The sequence below is a fragment of the Oncorhynchus tshawytscha genome, linkage group LG22, assembly GCF_018296145.1.
Source record: "Oncorhynchus tshawytscha isolate Ot180627B linkage group LG22, Otsh_v2.0, whole genome shotgun sequence".
NCBI lineage: Eukaryota > Metazoa > Chordata > Actinopteri > Salmoniformes > Salmonidae > Oncorhynchus > Oncorhynchus tshawytscha.
The window spans coordinates 36,906,455-36,927,092 of NC_056450.1; the positions used below are offsets into that span (position 1 = coordinate 36,906,455).

The window sequence follows — 20,638 nt, forward strand, 5'->3', positions numbered from 1 at the left end:
TAATGTCCTTCAACAAAGTACTGAGTAAAGGATCTGAATACTTAAGTCAATGTGACGTCAGTTATTTATACAATTAGCAAACATTTCTTATAAAAAGAAATACAATTTTATGTCGTCATTATTGGGGCATTATGTAGATTTATTTATTTTTAATAAGTCAAGGGGTCTAAATGCTTTCTGCACTGTAACATCCTAATTTCCCTCGAGTCATCCATCAGATGTGCTCTCCACGCTATCCCTCCTACAGCCCAGAATGCACTCCCCTGTAGAATGTATTCTAAATAACCAGAAAAACCCATGTGTGGGTGGCTACTTCAACACAAAACTAAAGACCTACACATTGGTTATGCTTCTCTACGGTGATACACACCATTTATTGAAAATAAACAAAGGCGCATAATAAACTTTGAATTAAGTAGAATAGGAGAAAAGAAAATGTATATTTATTTCAAATGATAGCAGGGTTACTGAACTTCACCTAAACACATTACTACAGAACTCCTCAATCTTAAATCCCTAACAACCCCCCAGCCTGAAACACACGGCTCCATTCTGCAAAAGGACAGAACTTCTACATAATCAAAGCAAAACAATCCCAACCTAAAGAAAGAGGAATCATTTGATCCCCTGGGTCTTCTCTCTCCGAGGAGATATGGTTCTGTTGACACGGTCTCCATCTGCAGGTACCGCTCAGTCACTGCACGTAACCAACTCCTATCCTAATACATTATTTCCATATAACAGACACTTCTGATTGGATATGACTGAGCATGACAGAGTAAGACTCTCAGAAATCTCATTGTGTCATAGCACATGTCAAAACGTGATATCATGATTGCACAAGTTTAGTTACTTCCTTAAATACGCTGATCTGAATTCTAAGCTATTATTACCTTTACACTGGCCAACAAGTCAGGCGGCATGTAGTTACATGCACTACCAAATTGGTGCAATTATACCTTGAGAATGGTAGGTATTTAGGCCTACTTCCAGGCCAGAGGACAGTAGTACAGGTGAAGCTCCTTCTAAAGAATGTGTGTGACAATCGTAGACTCATCTCCAGCTTCCTTCACATCGTCCAATGACGTTTCATTCTCGATGAGGAAGGGATTCCTTTAGCAAACCAAGAAGGGACAGAAACCAAACTAAACCACTGTTATCCGAGTATCCCGAGAGCAATTTCTAAAAAAAATTTCAGCTTCCGGTGATCTCAGATTTACCCAAAAAGTAAAACATAGGAGTTTAAAATACTGGCAAATCAAATGAAATAAAAACCAGAAATATGAGAATGCAAAAGGGAAAGAAATACAAAACAAGAACGAAAACATAGGCACCAAAAAGCTGTTTTACAAACCACTTAAACTACAACATTTCCCAATGTTATAACAGTTATTTAATAAAAAAAATCATCCACTTCCTTGTACAGCACACAACTCCAGGGAAACATGAACACCCTCCTAGAATGTGTGCAGACAGGAGGGCTGCTGTGAACCTGGTGCCAGAGAGTGACGGACGACCTTGTAGGAACTTGGTCGTCATTTGTCTTTCTTCTCAACCTGTGTAGTCCCTTCTTTAGCAGCAACATCTTCCGCAGACACTTCCTCATACCTGTCAAGAAGAGCAGAAAATACAACATGTTTTTACAGAGACCAGCAAAGGATGAACAAAAACGTTGATTTCACTAAGGCACAATTTATTCCAAATGAACATGCGTCGTGCTGATACCAAAAAACAACCAATGGGAGAGGAGTGATGATTCCAATGCTGGCCCGGGACTCGGACAAATTGATAAAAAGACACGTCTCAGCGGCAGCCCTTGAGATGACTGATGGTGTCTGAATCAGACATAACCAAAGAAACTCACAACACTTAAGATAAAAAGGGCTGGGGGTTTAATGTTTGGACCAGACAGGGCCTGGATAACTAAAAGGGTTGGGGGTTTAATGTCTGGACCAGACAGGGCCTGGATAACTAAAAGGGTTGGGGGTTTAATGTCTGGACCAGACAGGGCCTGGATAACTAAAAGGGTTGGGGGTTTAATGTCTGGACCAGACAGGGCCTGGATAACTAAAAGGGTTGGGGGTTTAATGTCTGGACCAGACAGGGCCTGGATAACTAAAAGGGTTGGGGGTTTAATGTCTGGACCAGACAGGGCCTGGATAACTAAAAGGGTTGGGGGTTTAATGTTTGGACCAGACAGGACCTGGAAAACTAAAAGGGTTGGGGGTTTAATGTCTGGACCAGAGAGGACCTGGATAACTAAAAGGGTTGGGGGTTTAATGTCTGGACCAGACAGGGCCTGGATAACTAAAAGGGTTGGGGGTTTAATGTCTGGACCAGAAAGGGCCTGGATAACTAAAAGGGCTGGGGGTTTAATGTCTGGACCAGACAGGGCCTGGATAACTAAAAGGAGGAACCATTCTCTGGACATGGAACCCTTCTCAGTGAAAGCCTGACATTTACATTTATTTCAAAGGAGAGGGATTACATCTGCCAATGCCAGGGGTCCACAGAGCTCAGGTTTAAAAGAAGCGCACAAGAAATAGAGGGAAACTGAAAGCCAGGGTTGATGAGAGGGGTGGCAGGACAGGAGAGACATGGGGAGACATGGCCGAGAGAGAGGTGGTGGGTGCTCTGCCCAGTCAGACTGAGCGCAGGAGAAGTAAACAAAGAATGAGTGAATATAAAGTTTGTGTGGTACGAGACACAAGCAGTGAGACAGACAAGAACCAGTCAAAAGTAAGCTGACAAGGCAGGTTGTCAGTTGGTATGAAGCCTTGGCACTGCCACCTTTGACACCCAGGTCTCTTAGCCTCTCCACATATTGTGCCACCCCAAGGTCACATGTTGTTAACATGGTGATTATCAAGCAAGGACACATTCCTGGCAGGAGAGGTTTGGGGAATGTTTCTTCTCCTTCCCCAGCCCAGGTGGTTGCCCCAGCTGAGTGTCTAAGGACTGTTATTATGGCTAACAGGCAGCAGTCACCCCTCCACGGCCACAGGGCCCAGAGTAGGAGCTAGCAGGCCCAGAGTAGGAGCTAGCGGGCCCAGAGTAGGAGCTAGCGGGCCCAGAGTAGGAGCTAGCGGGCCCAGAGTAGGAGCTAGCGGGCCCAGAGTAGGAGCTAGCGGGCCCAGAGTAGGAGCTAGCGGGCCCAGAGTAGGAGCTAGCGGGCCCAGAGTAGGAGCTAGCGGGCCCAGAGTAGGGCCGAGAGTAGGAGCTAGCGGGCCGAGAGTAGGAGCTAGCGGGCCAAGGCCCTGAACCAGTAGGTGCATTTACACAACACTCCAAGCAGCAATGGGTGGGAGGAATGATATCAAATCAAATGTTATTTGTCACATGCTGAATACAACAGGTGTAGTAGACCTTAGTGTACTGCTGAATATAACAGGTGTAGTAGACCTTAGTGTACTGCTGAATACAACAGGTATAGTAGACCTTAGTGTCCTGCTGAATACAACAGGTATAGTAGACCTTAGTGTCCTGCTGAATACAACAGGTATAGTAGACCTTAGTGTCCTGCTGAATACAACAGGTATAGTAGACCTTAGTGTACTGCTGAATACAACAGGTATAGTAGACAGTGTCCTGCTGAATACAACAGGTGTAGTAGACCTTAGTGTCCTGCTGAATACAACAGGTGTAGTAGACCTTAGTGTCCTGCTGAATACAACAGGTATAGTAGACCTTAGTGTCCTGCTGAATACAACAGGTGTAGTAGACCTTAGTGTACTGCTGAATACAACAGGTGTAGTAGACCTTAGTGTCCTGCTGAATACAACAGGTATAGTAGACCTTAGTGTACTGCTGAATACAACAGGTGTAGTAGACCTTAGTGTCCTGCTGAATACAACAGGTGTAGTAGACCTTAGTGTCCTGCTGAATACAACAGGTATAGTAGACCTTAGTGTCCTGCTGAATACAACAGGTATAGTAGACCTTAGTGTCCTGCTGAATACAACAGGTATAGTAGAGTGTCCTGCTGAATACAACAGGTGTAGTAGACCTTAGTGTCCTGCTGAATACAACAGGTAGTAGTAGACTGCTGAATACAACAGGTGTAGACCTGCTGAATACAACAGGTATAGTAGACAGTGTCCTGCTGAATAGGTGTAGTAGACCTTAGTGTCCAGTGTCCTGCTGAATACAACAGGTGTAGTAGACCTTAGTGTCCTGCTGAATACAACAGGTATAGTAGACCTTAGTGTCCTGCTGAATACAACAGGTATAGTAGACCTTAGTGTCCTGCTGAATACAACAGGTATAGTAGACCTTAGTGTCCTGCTGAATACAACAGGTATAGTAGACCTTAGTGTCCTGCTGAATACAACAGGTGTAGTAGACCTTAGTGTCCTGCTGAATACAACAGGTGTAGTAGACCTTAGTGTACTGCTGAATACAACAGGTGTAGTAGACCTTAGTGTACTGCTGAATACAACAGGTGTAGTAGACCTTAGTGTCCTGCTGAATACAACAGGTATAGTAGACCTTAGTGTCCTGCTGAATACAACAGGTATAGTAGACCTTAGTGTACTGCTGAATACAACAGGTGTAGTAAATCAAATCAAATTTTATTTGTCACATACACATGGTTAGCAGATGTTAATGCGAGTGTAGCGAAATGCTTGTGCTTCTAGTTCCGACAATGCAGTAATAACGAACAAGTAATCTAACTAACAATTCCCCCCCCCAAAAAACTACTGTCTTATACACAGTGTAAGGGGATAAAGAATATGTACATAAGGATATATGAATGAGTGATAGTACAGAGCAGCATAGGCAAGATACAGTAGATGATATCGAGTACAGTATATACATATGAGATGAGTATGTAAACCAAGTGGCATAGTTAAAGTGGCTAGTGATACATGTATTACATAACGATGCAGTCGATGATATAGAGTACAGTATCTACGTATGCATATGAGATGAATAATGTAGGGTAAGTAACATTATATAAGGTAGCATTGTTTAAAGTGGCTAGTGATATATTTACATCATTTCCCATCAATTCCCATGATTAAAGTGGCTGGAGTAGAGTCAGTGTCATTGACAGTGTGCTGGCAGTAGCCACTCAATGTTAGTGGTGGCTGTTTAACAGTCTGATGGCCTTGAGATAGAAGCTGTTTTTCAGTCTCTCGGTCCCGGCTTGATGCACCTGTACTGACCTCGCCTTCTGGATGACAGCGGGGTGAACAGGCAGTGGCTCGGGTGGTTGATGTCCTTGATGATCTTTATGGCCTTCCTGTAGCATCGGGTGGTGTAGGTGTCCTGGAGGGCAGGTAGTTTGCCCCCGGTGATGCGTTGTGCAGACCTCACTACCCTCTGGAGAGCCTTACGGTTGAGGGCGGTGCAGTTGCCATACCAGGCGGTGATACAGCCCACCAGGATGCTCTCGATTGTGCATCTGTAGAAGTTTGTGAGTGCTTTTGGTGACAAGCCGAATTTCTTCAGCCTCCTGAGGTTGAAGAGGCGCTGCTGCGCCTTCCTCACGATGCTGTCTGTGTGAGTGGACCAATTCAGTTTGTCTGTGATGTGTATGCCGAGGAACTTAAAACTTGCTACCCTCTCCACTACTGTTCCATCGATGTGGATGGGGGGGTGTTCCCTCTGCTGTTTCCTGAAGTCCACAATCATCTCCTTAGTTTTGTTGACGTTGAGTGTGAGGTTATTTTCCTGACACCACACTCCGAGGGCCCTCACCTCCTCCCTGTAGGCCGTCTCGTCGTTGTTGGTAATCAAGCCTACCACTGTTGTGTTGTCCGCAAACTTGATGATTGAGTTGGAGGCGTGCGTGGCCACGCAGTCGTGGGTGAACAGGGAGTACAGGAGAGGGCTCAGAACGCACCCTTGTGGGGCCCCAGTGTTGAGGATCAGTGGGGAGGAGATGTTGTTGCCTACCCTCACCACCTGGGGGCGGCCCGTCAGGAAGTCCAGTACCCAGTTGCACAGGGCGGGGTCGAGACCCAGGGTCTCGAGCTTGATGACGAGCTTGGAGGGTACTATGGTGTTGAATGCCGAGCTGTAGTCGATGAACAGCATTCTCACATAGGTATTCCTCTTGTCCAGATGGGTTAGGGCAGTGTGCAGTGTGGTTGAGATTGCATCGTCTGTGGACCTATTTGGGCGGTAAGCAAATTGGAGTGGGTCAAGGGTGTCAGGTAGGGTGGAGGTGATATGGTCCTTGACTAGTCTCTCAAAGCACTTCATGATGACGGATGTGAGTGCTACGGGGCGGTAGTCGTTTAGCTCAGTTACCTTAGCTTTCTTGGGAACAGGAACAATGGTGGCCCTCTTGAAGCATGTGGGAACAGCAGACTGGTATAGGGATTGGTTGAATATGTCCGTAAACACACCGGCCAGCTGGTCTGCGCATGCTCTGAGGGCGCGGCTGGGGATGCCGTCTGGGCCTGCAGCCTTGCGAGGGTTAACACGTTTAAATGTCTTACTCACTTCGGCTGCAGTGAAGGAGAGGCCGCATGTTTTCGTTGCAGGCCGTGTCAGTGGCACTGTATTGTCCTCAAAGCGGGCAAAAAAGTTATTTAGTCTGCCTGGGAGCAAGACATCCTGGTCCGTGACTGGGCTGGGTTTCTTCCTGTAGTCCGTGATTGACTGTAGACCCTGCCACATGCCTCGTGTCTGAGCCGTTGAATTGAGATTCTACTTTGTCTCTGTACTGGCGCTTAGCTTGTTTGATAGCCTTGCGGAGGGAATAGCTGCACTGTTTGTATTCAGTCATGTTACCAGACACCTTGCCCTGATTAAAAGCAGTGGTTCGCGCCTTCAGTTTCACGCAAATGCTGCCATCAATCCACGGTTTCTGGTTAGGGAATGTTTTAATCGTTGCTATGGGAACGACATCTTCAACGCACGTTCTAATGAACTCGCACACCGAATCAGCGTATTCGTCAATGTTGTTGTCTGACGCAATACGAAACATCTCCCAGTCCACGTGATGGAAGCAGTCTTGGAGTGTGGAGTCAGCTTGGTCGGACCAGCGTTGGACAGACCTCAGCGTGGGAGCCTCTTGTTTTAGTTTCTGTCTGTAGGCAGGGATCAACAAAATGGAGTCGTGGTCAGCTTTTCCGAAAGGGGGGCGGGGCAGGGCCTTATATGCGTCGCGGAAGTTAGAGTAACAATGATCCAGGGTCTTTCCACCCCTGGTTGCGCAATCGATATGCTGATAAAATTTAGGGAGTCTTGTTTTCAGATTAGCCTTGTTAAAATCCCCAGCTACAATGAATGCAGCCTCCGGATAAATCGTTTCCAGTTTGCAGAGAGTTAAATAAAGTTCGTTCAGAGCCATTGATGTGTCTGCTTGGGGGGGGATATATACGGCTGTGATTATAATCGAAGAGAATTCTCTTGGTAGATAATGCGGTCTACATTTGATTGTGAGGAATTCTAAATCAGGTGAACAGAAGGATTTGAGTTCCTGTATGTTTCTTTCATCACACCATGTCACGTTGGCCATAAGGCATACGCCCCGCCCCTCTTCTTACCAGAAAGATGTTCGTTTCTGTCGGCGCGATGCGTGGAGAAACCCGCTGGCTGCAACGCTTCGGATTGCGTCTCTCCAGTGAGCCATGTTTCCGTGAAGCAGAGAACGTTGCAGTCTCTGATGTCCCTCTGGAATGCTACCCTTGCTCGGATTTCATCAACCTTGTTGTCAAGAGACTGGACATTGGCAAGAAGAATGCTAGGGAGTGGTGCACGTGTGCCCGTCTCCGGAGTCTGACCAGAAGACCGCTTCGTTTCCCTCTTTTTCTGAGTCGTTTTTTGGGTCGCTGCATGGGAACCATTCCACGGCACTGGTTGTAAGGCAGAACACAGGATCCGCATCGCGAAAAACATATTCTTGGTCGTACTGATGGTGAGTTGACGCTGATCTTATATTCAGTAGTTCTTCTCGGCTGTATGTAATGAAACCTAAGATGACCTGGGGTACTAGTGTAAGAAATAACACGTAAAAAAAAAAAAAACTGCATAGTTTCCTAGGAACGCAAAGCGAGGCGGCCATCTCTGTCGGCGCCGGAAGTTACGTTAGTTAGTAGAACTTAGTGTCCTGCTGAATACAACAGGTGTAGTAGACCTTAGTGTCCTGCTTACTTACAAGACCTTAACCAACAATGCTTTAAGAACTTAAAAAATAAAAATAAGTTTTAAGTAACAAATGTCAAATAAAATATATCGTTGTAATCATGTAAATGATCTTTGAGTCTGGAGGAACAATTTTATGATGAGTGAAGACAGTAAAAATTTGTCAAGCTAAGAGACAGGCAACCAATAGCGCCTTCTGGTGCTGCACGGTGAATGATTTTATTTGAAACAGGCTAAATGTTCACTACCCCTGGTGATGAGGCTGACGCGTGAGCTTGGCTGATAAAAGAAATGTCATGATGGAAACAGGGAAGGTGTTATTACCTGAACATCTCAGTCAGTTCTCCTTTCAACAGAGCTACAACCAATGGGAATCCAATACAGGCTGGGACCAGGTATAGCAAGGCAGGCTGGGAAGGAGGAAAGAGACAAGACAACCAGTTGGTACCAGCCAAGTCGACATAAAGGTGACCCTTTGACCTGGGAATCAGTGCCTCTCACCTGGGCGTGTTTAAAGGTGTGCATGACCCAGATGGTCAGGCCCAAGCCAAAGATGTAGGCCAGGAAGCTGGTGTGGAAGTAGGTCCTGGTGTTCTTCTTTAGACTGGAGGGAGCAGACAGAACATTAAGCACACGACAGGTAAGGAGAGGGAGGATATGGGCCATGTTCTTTAGACAGAACATAAAACACATGACAGGTAGGGAGAGGGAGGATATGGGCCATGTTCTTTAGACAGAACATTAAACACATGACAGGTAGGGAGAGGGAGGATATGGGCCATGTTCTTTAGACAGAACATTAAACACATGACAGGTAGGGAGAGGGAGGATATGGGCCATGTTCTTTAGACAGAACATTAAACACATGACAGGTAGGGAGAGGGAGGATATGGGCCATGTTCTTTAGACAGAACATTAAACACATGACAGGTAGGGAGAGGGAGGATATGGGCCATGTTCTTTAGACAGAACATTAAACACATGACAGGTAGGGAGAGGGAGGATATGGGCCATGTTCTTTAGACAGAACATAAAACACACGACAGGTAGGGAGAGGGAGGATATGGGCCATGTTCTTTAGACTGGAGGGAGCAGAGACAGAACATAAAACACGACAGGTAGGGAGGATATGGGCCATGATAGAAAAGAGTTAGAGCTCACCTGACATCAAAGCGGAGAAGTAAAGCAATGAAGATACCTGAAAAACAGCATGTAACATTAACAGAGTGGGCAGCGCCATCAGAAGAAAATAAGGTGTACTGGAGGTGGATCTAATGCTGAAGTACTACCATTATCTAGTGGATGTGACAGGCCTATTGGTATGTAAAATTAGACGCTACTGTTGAGGGAAGAGGATGTTTTACTTGCCTGGAATGACAATATCTCCCAGCCCCAGCATTGCAAATTGACTGGCACCCAGACCCTTCTCCAGCAGGTCCTGGGGAAACACCACTGAGATGGACAGAAGAGAAGGGGAGAGAGAGAGGGGGGGAAATGGCTGTCACCGTGTGGTCAGATGTGATCTGATTACAGAGACCAATAGACGAGCAGTACAGTAACACACACACAGTACACACACAGTAACAGGCATGAGTATTAAAATGGAGCTGGAATGCACAGCATATGTTTTATGGGCTCCTGACCAATTTGGCCATTTTGTCTGGGTTTCTTTTGCGCTGAGCTTAACTTTATTTGGACCTAATGTTTCAGCCAGTGTTCCCTCTGACACACAAAAAAAGAGCTTCTGGACATCAACTTCGAATTTGGATGAAGATTTCTACTGCAACGAGTCGGTGGCACAGGACATACGGTTCACCCCGGACCAGGCTTTAATTCCGACACTCGGAAGAGAAAGGCAATATAAAAAGGCAGACCTAAGCACAAGAGGGGTGCTGTGGCTGTCTGTTAACAGCTGGTGCGTAATCTCTAATATTAAGGAAGCCTCAAGGTTCTGCTCTTCCGAGTTAGAATACCTCATGATAAGCTGTAGACCATACTATTTACCAAGAGAGTTATCTATTAACCGCCACAAAACGATACGGTCACCGAGACAACACTCAACCAGATGTATTAGGCCATAAGCGAACAAGAAAATGCTCATCCAGAGGCGGCGCTCCTAGAAAATTGATATCCGTCTGACCTAAATTCTACCAGCATTCTCACCTGTGCAACTAGAAGCGAAAAAAACAGAGACCCATACAAAGCTCTCCCTCACCCTCCATTTGGCAAATCTGATCATAACTCCATCCTCCCGATTCCTGCTAACAAGCAAAATCTTAAAACATGAAGAACCAGTGATGCACCCAATATGGAAGTGGTCCAAACAGATTCTAAGCTACAGGACTGTTATGCTAAGCTACAGGACTGTTATGCTAAGCTACAGGACTGTTATGCTAAGCTACAGGACTGTTATGCTAAGCTACAGGACTGTTATGCTAAGCTACAGGACTGTTATGCTAAGCTACAGGACTGTTTCCCAGAACACAGACTAGAATATTATTCTGGGACTCATCCGACGGCATTGGAGGTTCCCACATCAGTCACGGGCTTCTTTAGTTTGTCGACGACATCACCACAGTGACCGTACGTACAGATCACAACCAGAAGCCATGGATTACATGCAACATCAGCACTGTGCTAAAGGGTAGAGCTGCCACTTTCAAGTAGTTAAACACTAACCCGGACACTTAAGAAATCCTGCTACACCCGTCAAACAGGCAAAGCGTCAATAAAGGACTATGATTGAATTCTACTACACTGGCTCCGACGAGCATCGCATGTGGCCGGGCTAGCAAACTATCAAGGACTACAAAAGGAAAACCAGCTGCGAGCTGCCAACTGACGTGAGCCTACGAGATGAGCTAAATGCCTTCTATCCTCGCTTCGAGGCAAGCAACACTGAATGATGCATGAGAGCACCAGCTGTTCCGGACAACTGTGTGATCACACTCTCTGTAGACGATCTGAGTAAGCCCTTTAAATAAGTTAACATTCACAAGACAACAGGGCCAGACGGATTACCGAGAAGTGAACTCCAACCACCCGCGGACAAGTGACTTCACTGACATTTTCAACCTCTCCCTGACCCAGTCTAATAACTACATGTTGATTCAAGCAGACCACCCTAGTCCCTGTGCCCAAGAACACCAAGGCAACCTGCCTAAATTACTATCGCCCCGTAGCACTCACATTTGTAGACATGAAATGCTTTGAAAGACTGGTCATGACACACCATCATTATCCCTGACCCAATCCAATTTGCATACTACCCCAATAGATCCAAAGATGATGCAATTTGTATTGCACTCCACACTGCCCTTTCCCACCTGGACAAAAGGAACACCTACATGAGAATGCTGTTCATTGACTACAGCTCAGCATTCAACACCATAGTGCCCTCCAAGCTCAACACTATGCTAAGGACCCTGGGACTGAACACCACCCTCTGCAACTGGATCCTGGACTTCCTGACAGGGTAGGCAACAACACATCCGCAAAGCTGACCCTCAACTCAGGGAACACCTCAGGGGTGCATGCTCAGTCCCATTCTGTACTCCCTGTTCACCCACGACAGAGTGGCGCACATGACTCCAACACCATCATTAAGCTTTCCCGACAACACGACGGTGGTAGGCCTGATCACCGACAATGAGAAAGCCTACAGGGAGGAGATCAGAGACCTGCAAGTGTGGTGCCAGGACAACAACCTATCTCGCAAGACAAAGGAGCTGATCGTGTACCACAGGAAACTGAAATCATTCACATCGATGGGGCTGTAATGGAGTGTTTCGAGAGTTCCCGGTGTCCACGTCACTAAGGATATCTCATAATCCAAACACAACAGTCGTGAAGAGGGCACAACAACTCCTCTTCCCCCTCAGGAGGATGAAAAGATGTGGCCTGGGCAGCTGCACCATCGAAAGCATCTCGACTGGCTGCATCACCACTTGGTGTGCCAGCTGCTTGGCATTTGAATGCATGGCGCTAGAGGGTATTGCATTACGGCCCAGTACGTCACTGGGGCCGAGCTCCCTGCAGTCCATGACCTTGACACCAGGGGGCGTCAGAGGAAGGCCCTAAAAATGGTCCGACTCCAACCACCCAAGTCAGACTTCTCTTTGCTACCAGTCGGCCAGCGGCACTGAAGCACCAAGTCCGGAAACCAACAGGACCCTGAACAGCTTCTACCAGCAAGCCATAAGACTCCTAAATTGTTAGTACAGATACCATTTGGTTATCTACATTGACTGTTTTTGCGCAAACTTTAAGCATCCTATACACTGCTGCTTACCATGTGTGACGACCCTCCCACTCTGTCTGCCATATTCTGTCTTTGTTCTTGTTTCCTTATTAGGATGCCGGTGGGCGGAGTTGGGAGGGTCGTCAGCTTCATGGGAAACACCTGGGCCAGGTGTCTCCCAGGATAAATAGACCTCTTCCACATTCATGGAGGAGACTCTCCATGCAGACACCTTTGTAGATTGTGTTGTGGTTCTTGGTGGCCTTTTGTTTGTTTGCGTTGGCACCTTTCAACACCCTGCATTATCACATTCATGCATGCAAAGCACTCACTTATACTACTGATTACTGATTACACACACCATTGTATATTTTCCTTAGTTGCTTTAGTTAATAAATCTATATTTTGTTACTCCTTATCTCCACGTTGTCTCCCTTTGTTACGGGCTTTGAGCCAGTTCGTGACAAGTGGGGGCTCATCCGGGATCTTTGAACTATTGGTTTGGGAGACCGTGGAGGTATGTGTTTGGTTTGCATATTGAGTTTGATAGGCCCAGTATTGGTTGCCTTTGTTGTTTGGTTTGTGTGCTGCGTTGGAGAGATAATGGTTAGTTTCCAGGCCCTGCCTAGCCTGGAAACTCTTGTTCTACTTTCTGTTGGGAAGTCAGTCTGAGGAGGTGAGTAAATCGGCTGTGTACCTCGGTAGGAGATTTGTGTAGGGTAGTGGAACTTGCTACCCGGAGCTATAGCCTTTTTCCCCTGATAGGCTTAGCGACGTGTTTCAATTTTGGACATGGTTAAATGTTTTGTTATTTGTGTGTGTTGTCTGTGGACTGAGCAGTTGTCTCAGGGGCACATCCGTGGCTTGGTGGAATTTGCCAGCATGCTGGGGAGTTCTATTTCCTTGCCAGCGGGCTATAGTGCGTAAAAACCCACCGCAAATCTGCACGAAGACTAGGGTTGAGTTATTGTAGGTTTTGGGGAAGCTCCGTATCTCATCTCTCTTCTGTGGTGCTCAGGGTGATTGTCATTTCTCTGGTTGTGGTCTGATGTGCTCAGCAGAGGGGTTGAGCAAGATTATTTACTTATGACTATGGTGTCTTATGTTGACAAGTTCATTCGCTTTCCATCAGAGGACCTGTTAGAATCATGTACTAAAGAACAGCTGTTGAAGATCGCTGAACAAGGTTAAATGATTGAAATTAGTGACTATGAATCGTTGTAAGTGACTATGAATCATTGGAAGTGACTATGAATCGTTGGAAGTGACTATGAATCGTTGGAAGTGACTATGAATCGTTGGGAGTTGTAAAAAATGAAGAAGGACCCTGATGTTCTTTTCGTTGGAGTTTGTAGCTGTTGGTCTTTTGTGCCATGTTCCTGAATGTTTACGTGACTGAACATTGTTTGGGGTTGTCATGTTCTATCTTTCCTGTGTTCCCTCCTGGTCTTGTGTTCTTCTTTCCTCTTAAATATTGCTTCCTATGCGCAAAGGTTGCTGAGGTCTGGGAAGGAGGAGGTTGGTTGGTGCAGGTGGAGGTGTGAACACATAACCCTTCATCAATTTGGGACGCAGAGGCTGTGTCAATTTGGGACGCAGAGGCTGTGTCAATTTGGGACGCAGAGGCTGTGTCAATTTGGGACGCAGAGGCTGTGTCAATTTGGGACGCAGAGGCTGTGTCGTTGTTCCGGGGCCCTTGTTGGTCCCCGGTTTTATGGGGGGGAATGTGACGACCCTCCCACTCTGTCTGCCATATTCTGTCTTTGTTCTTGTTTCTTTCAAGGGCAGCCAACTTGAGCCCCGTCAGGTCAGTCTGCACACATTTGACTGCTAGCTGCTTAGGATGCATCACATGGTCCCCAAAAGACAGACTCGTAGGAGATGAGCTGTTTTGCCTAATACTGGAAACCTGCGCGGTGTGGGAATGTGAGTTCTGGGGTGAGCGGATCACTGGGGGGAGACCTCTCACAGGACTGGACCCATTCCCTCCTTGGAAATCTAAATAATCACTAATTTTGGGTCCTCGCACGATAGACTTCCCTTGGCTGCTCTCTGATTGGATATCAGGTTTCCTTTTTCTTCCCCTGGATGATTCAGAGTGTTTCTTTTCAGGAGTCAAATATGCAGGAGAGCTCCCCCTTTTCACATCGGAGCTCTCTGACCCTGTCACTGGAAGACCCCAGGCTTCCAAAACTTTGATTTGAACAGTCATTGTTCGTCATTCCTTTGGTTCCCCCGCTGGTGCTGCCAGTGCTGCCCCCGGTACTGCCCCCAGTACCAGTGACCGCACCCATGAAGCGAGCCTCCAGCAGCTCCTGTCTCCGGGGGTCCAGGCTGTGCAGCTCCTCCATGGTGCCTCCCTTGGCCTTCACCACTGCCGTGATATGTTGCTGAGAAAGGGACGTGGAGATCTGGGACCAAGATGGCGTCCCCTCCAAACTTCCACTGTAAATCTATATTTTGTTACTCCTTATCTCCACGTTGTCTCCCTTTGTTATGGGCTTTGAGCCAGTTCGTGACACCATGTCACTTTATTTTTAGTTATATGTACATATCTACCTGAATTACCTCGTACCTTAGAAGCTCATGGCTTTACCTCATGGCTTTAGAAGCTTCTGATTGACTCAAATGATGTCAATTAGCCTATCAGACATGTACCTGTGGATGTATTTCAAGGCCTACCGTCACACTCAGTGCCTCTGCTTGACATCCTGGGAAAATCATAAGAAATCAGCCAAGACCTAAGAATTTTGTTTTGTTTTTTGTAGACCACAAGTCTGGTTCATCTTTGGGAGCAAATTCCAAACGCCTGAAGGTGCCACGTTCATCTGTACAAACAATAGTATGCAAGTATAAACACCATGAGACCACACAGCCATCATACCACTCAGGAAGGAAATGCGTTCTGACTCCTAGAGATGAACGTACTTTGGTGCGAAAAGTGCAAATCAATCCCAGAACAGCAAAGGTCCTTGTGAAGATGCTGGAGGAAACAGGTACAAAAGTATCTATATCCACAGTAAAACAAGTCCAATATCGAAATAACCTGAAAGGCCTCTTAGCAAGGAAGAAGCCACTGTTCCAAAACCTCCATAAAAAAAGCCAGACTACGGTTTGCAACTGCACACACTGCTTTGCTGCAGGAGGGACTGGTGCGCTTCACAAAATAAATGGCATCATGAGGAAGTAAAAGTGTGTGGATATATTGAAGAAACACCTCAAGATATCAGTCAAGAAGTTAAAGCTTGGTCACAAATGGGTCTTCCAAAATATACAAGCATACTTCCAAAGTTGTGGCAAAATGGCTTAAGGACAAGAAAGTCAAGGTATTGGAGTGGCCATCACAAAGCCCTGACCTTTATCCTGTAGAACATTTGTGGGCAGAACTGGAAAAGTGTTCACGAGTAAGGAGGAATGGGCCAAAATTCACCCAAATTATTGCGGGAAGCTTGTGGAAGGCTACCCAAAACGTTTGACCCAAGTTAAACAATTTAAAGGCAATGCTACCAAATACTAATTGAGTGTATGTAAACTTCTGACCCACTGGGAATGTGATGAAAGAAATAAAAGCTGAAATAAATCACTCTACTATTATTCTGACAATTCACATTCTTAAATGTCAGGAATTGTGTAAAACTGAGTTTAAATGTATTTGGATAAGGTGTATGTAAACTTCCGACTTCAAATGTATATATAGCCAAGTTAACGTGACTCATCGTGTATCTATTATTACACATTTTCTCTTTACTTCCCTTCTCTCTGCTTTGCTGGGAAGGGCCAGTAAGTAAGCATTTCACTTAGTCCACACCTTTGGTTTGATAGATGCAGCTTTTCACAGCCAGTCTAACATAAAAGTGCAGCGTATGGCTAACAGAGATTTACATAGCACTCATTAAAGTTAAACATTAAATACAGTCTATAAAATATTGACTGCATTGACTTTACAACAGAAGAAAAAAAATCCCTTTACTCACACTTAATGGGTGCCTCGAATGACTTGGCCACAGTAACCATGACATTGGTGCCAAATACCTATAGGGATAACGGTTGTGTTTATTCAAGTGAGTCAATACACCCAGCTTGATGCTTTGACAGGGCCCGAGAGGTTTACTACAAAGCAGAATCAATGAGTAATCCAAATGCTTAAACAAGCTAGATGGCTATCTAGCAATCGAGATATTTAAGATAAACTTGAAATTGGCATGGTCTAATTGACTCAACCAAAAACACATACCAAAGTTCAGCTTTCTTAAATGAACCTGAACATCAATAGTTGTTTATCAAAGTAGCTGGATAACTCATTGATCCTGCTTTGTAGTAAACCCCGCTGGGCTATAAACTGGTAGTACAGTATTGGGGTGATGTGGTAGACTTACCCAGAAGACATCATACACAAACAGCCCCCCCAGCAGGATACAGCCAGTACTGATGTTGTTCAGGTGCAGAAGCTCCACCCCATTCAGTGCGAACGCCAGGCCAAAGAGGTTGTTGGCAATCCAGTGCTGGGAAGAACCAAAGAACACATTCAAAGGAGAACCAAAGAACACATTCAAAGGAGAACCAAAGAACACATTCAAAGGAGAACCAAAGAACACGTTCAAAGGAGAACCAAAGAACACATTCAAAGGAGAACCAAAGAACACATTCAAAGGAGAACCAAAGAACACATTCAAAGGAGAACCAAAGAACACATTCAAAGGAGAACCAAAGAACACATTCAAAGGAGAACCAAAGAACACATTCAAAGGAGAACCAAAGAACACATTCAAAGGAGAACCAAAGAACACATTCAAAGGAGAACCAAAGAACACAAAGAAGAACACACACAACACCGAAGACTAGGAACCATATGTAAAATAAATGCACACATGACTAGGTCTCTTTGGATAAAATAGTTTGCTAAATTGCATATAGAAATAATATGCTAAGACAAACTCAGATGAACACAACCACAAGAGTATTAAACTGGAGGGAATTTTATAGGACTAACTACAGGCTTACACACAACCTTAATATACTGTCATTTTAACTAACCTTCTTGAGGATGTACCAGACCCCAACCACAGTGCTGATGACCAGGCAGATCATGTCCTTGGTGTCAAACTCATAGTTGACCATCTCTGTTGGGGGGTAATCAGTGACATATTAAAACATGTGCTTTTACAGTGTATTAACCATATGACTGCTTCTAGCGCTCATTCCGGTTCCCCCTCACCTTCTTTGGTCTCTCCCGAGCCCTGAGTGAAGAGCAGCTGGTACTGCTTGATGGGGATGTTGGCAGGGAAGATCCTGTTCATGAAAGGACTAATGGACAGATGGGGGGGGAGCACAAATTATGTTGAGACTTTCAGGCTATATCCAATGTCATAAAGTGAAAGGAGAAGCTAATAAAATGATGAACCAAAAGCTCTCACCTCATTGTATGAGACAGTGCCAAAATCCCCAGGACAAAGAAATACATTGATAGCAGCAAGTTGATGTACTCTTGAGAGAAAATCTATGATTGAAACAAAACCAATTTAGTACTACTCCATTGACACAGCATACAGTATCCCAGCACTAGTCTCACTCACTTTAAATCAGAGAGCTGGAAGGGAACACAGTAAAATGGAAAAAAGGGGAACACAGTAAAAGGGAACACAGTAAAAGGGAACACAGTAAAATGGAAAAAAGGGGAACACAGTAAAGGGGAACACAGTAAAAGGGAACACAGTAAAAGGGAACACAGTAAAAGGGAACACAGTAAAAGGGAACACAGTAAAGGGGAACACAGTAAAGGGGAACACAGTAAAAGGGAACACAGTAAAAGGGAAAAAGGGAACACAGTAAAAGGGAACACAGTAAAGGGGAACACAGTAAAAGGGAAAAAGGGAACACAGTAAAGCAGAGGTACAGCACTATGTGGGAGATTGTTGGAGGGAATAGCAGTAGATTGTTACATTGTAATACTGCAGGAAATGATTCAGGACAAAAACAAGTGATGATGCTCACTTTGAAGAAGAGATAGAGGCCGAAAAGGGTGCAGCTGGCAATGATGGGGAACCGTGCAGCATCTCTGCCTGTGATGGTCTCTGGCATGTCTGAGGAGTTCTGGGGAGAGAGAAACAAGGGTTGATGCGAGTGGACAAGAAGCACACTTCCTAAGTTCCTTCAGAACACACAAAATAATCAATATACAAGCTTTTTTTTTTTGGGGGGGGTGCCTTTGTCCAATGTGTAGAATAGCTGTTAATTAGCTTTAAAAACAGCTGAATGTCACTGCGACGGCCAACAGGAGGGCCTACCACCTATGAGCCCCATTTTGATCCAGGAAAAAAAAAAAGGCACTAGAATTGACTGTTTTTAGAGGCAATCTTTGTTTCATCACAGACTAATTCATCACAAAAGTAGTAGTTAGGTGACTGACAAACTCAAGCAGGTTACATGTTCGTGTCCCACTAGAGATAGGCCTAACTGAATTAAATTAGCAAATCTGCACAGGGAATATAATTAACAATGGGTCAATGTGGTGCGATGAGCAGCAAGGAACAAGACAGGACTGCAACGGGTGAGCGATTTATTCCATCCAACTCTAAAGACCTCATCTCCGGTAAAATACTAGAGGCCTTTGACTTATCACCATCTGTGCCAGTTTCTTCTATAGCACAGTCATTGAACCTTATCAGCGTACACCCACCGCGTTCAGTGGGATTCTGGTCCAGGGGCCTTTACCTGTACACCAAACAGACCCACATCCTCATTGATTATGGGCAAAGCAGGACAATGAGGCCCACACCTTGACACTCGGTGCCTAACAACCAGAATGATTTCACACACACACGGATGGGAAACATACACGCATAGAAACAGTCGTGAAGCATCTTCCAGATTGCCACGAACAACGTGTCAGAATAATACAAATCGGACTGTTCTGATCATCAGTTCAAATACTCACTCTGTACTCATAATCACAACCATTTTCTCCAGCAACCTAAGGACGAAATAAGTGCACAGAAAGTCATTAGCGGAGTATATTGTAAGAGTATAGTAAGTCACCTATAGTAAGCGTCAGGCGAGATTCTGGATGAGGCAGCAACCAACCACAAGTCAACACCACACATGAAACGCTCTTTAGCAGAGTGCAAGTTAGTTAACCACACCACCAGAAAAAAGTAGCTAGTTTAGTTTCACGCCACTCAAAAAGCCTGTCCTCTCTAATCGGTCATGTCATCAGACAACCAGGTCGTGCATCATCGGTTTCCCTCCACCCACCGACTGAAAGACCAGAAGTGATGGCAGTAAGGACACGTGTAGTTCAGAGAAACTATGATTAGCATATTCCTACTATACATTGAGCCCAGGGGCCTTAAAGAAAAAAGCTAGAATTTAACTTTGAAACAATGTTAGAGTTCATGTTACCTAAAACCTATCCAGATTATGCACACGCCAGAACAAAATTCCCTGAACCTGGTACACATCTCAATCACCTGCTACAAGACTTGTCAGTAACACCCTCCTTTCTGGTTGAAATGATTTGAAAAACATCTTGCCAACTAGATCAAATGTCATGATTTAAAAAATAAAATGTATTGGCTACTATCAACAATAAACCAATCTAGTTATGTAGGTGAGTAAACTACCAGGCAAATAAGATGAACATGGTGCATTGATCGCCCCAGTCAAGGCCGGCCAGTTCCCTAAACATGATTAGATAACTGGCTGTCTCGCTACATCATAATGTGAGTGACAGCTGGCTAGTGTTTCACGATACGTGTACCTGGGTGGGACACTGGACAGACTGACAGGTGAATGAGGAGCATTGCCTCCTTTTATGGCCCAACAGTGGGAACCTAGCTTGCTGAGTAATCTACCGCGGTACTTACTTGTAAAATGGCATTTATGTTAACATTACCTTGCTTTTGCCGCAGCTGACGGACCGCAGCGCACCGAAGAAGATGGGCAACAGGGCCATGAACACAAGGCTGCCATATGCCAGTGCTGTTCCCTCCGGTGTCGCCACAAACTTGGCCACTGTCGCGTTGACAGCGTCGGTACCATTGGAGTCGGTTGCATTCAGTCCGTCCAGAGCTGGAGGTGAAGTTTCGCCAGGTAAGACCGATCCTTGATTAACATCGGCCATGTTTGCAAGTTGTCCACCAACCCAACGGAGTCGTGTACGCTATTTGCCGCCTATCAAAACAGCTTGTTTCTATTAATGTTGGATTCTCCTTTGCTAAGGCCACGTTTCCTAACTCTGGCAATTGACAAGCCTCTTCCTTGTTAGTTCACTTGTCAATATTGTTTCAAACCCGTACTTAC

The 20,638-nt window shown here is 45.4% G+C and overlaps 1 protein-coding gene and 1 pseudogene across 2 annotated transcripts; both read right to left on the reverse strand.

Annotated features, from left to right (window-relative positions):
• Positions 1-344: 344 nt before the first annotated feature.
• On the reverse strand, positions 345-20,602 carry LOC112222432 (minor histocompatibility antigen H13-like). Of its 2 annotated transcripts, XM_042304157.1 has the most exons (13): positions 20,232-20,602; positions 19,275-19,310; positions 18,332-18,430; positions 17,755-17,837; positions 17,556-17,644; positions 17,375-17,460; positions 16,717-16,842; positions 16,315-16,372; positions 9,469-9,552; positions 9,262-9,298; positions 8,602-8,704; positions 8,425-8,510; positions 345-1,608 (listed from the first exon to the last, which is right to left on the reverse strand). In XM_042304157.1, exons 1-13 carry the CDS (start codon positions 20,457-20,459, stop codon positions 1,536-1,538), a joined length of 1,188 nt encoding a protein of 395 aa, XP_042160091.1. In that variant the 5' UTR covers positions 20,460-20,602; the 3' UTR covers positions 345-1,535. The 2 variants fall into 2 exon arrangements, with proteins under 2 accessions (XP_042160091.1, XP_042160092.1); XM_042304158.1 differs by lacking the exon at positions 19,275-19,310 and having other exon boundaries at positions 20,232-20,599.
• LOC121840466 lies at positions 13,338-15,022 on the reverse strand (annotated as a pseudogene).
• Positions 20,603-20,638: the final 36 nt, after the last annotated feature.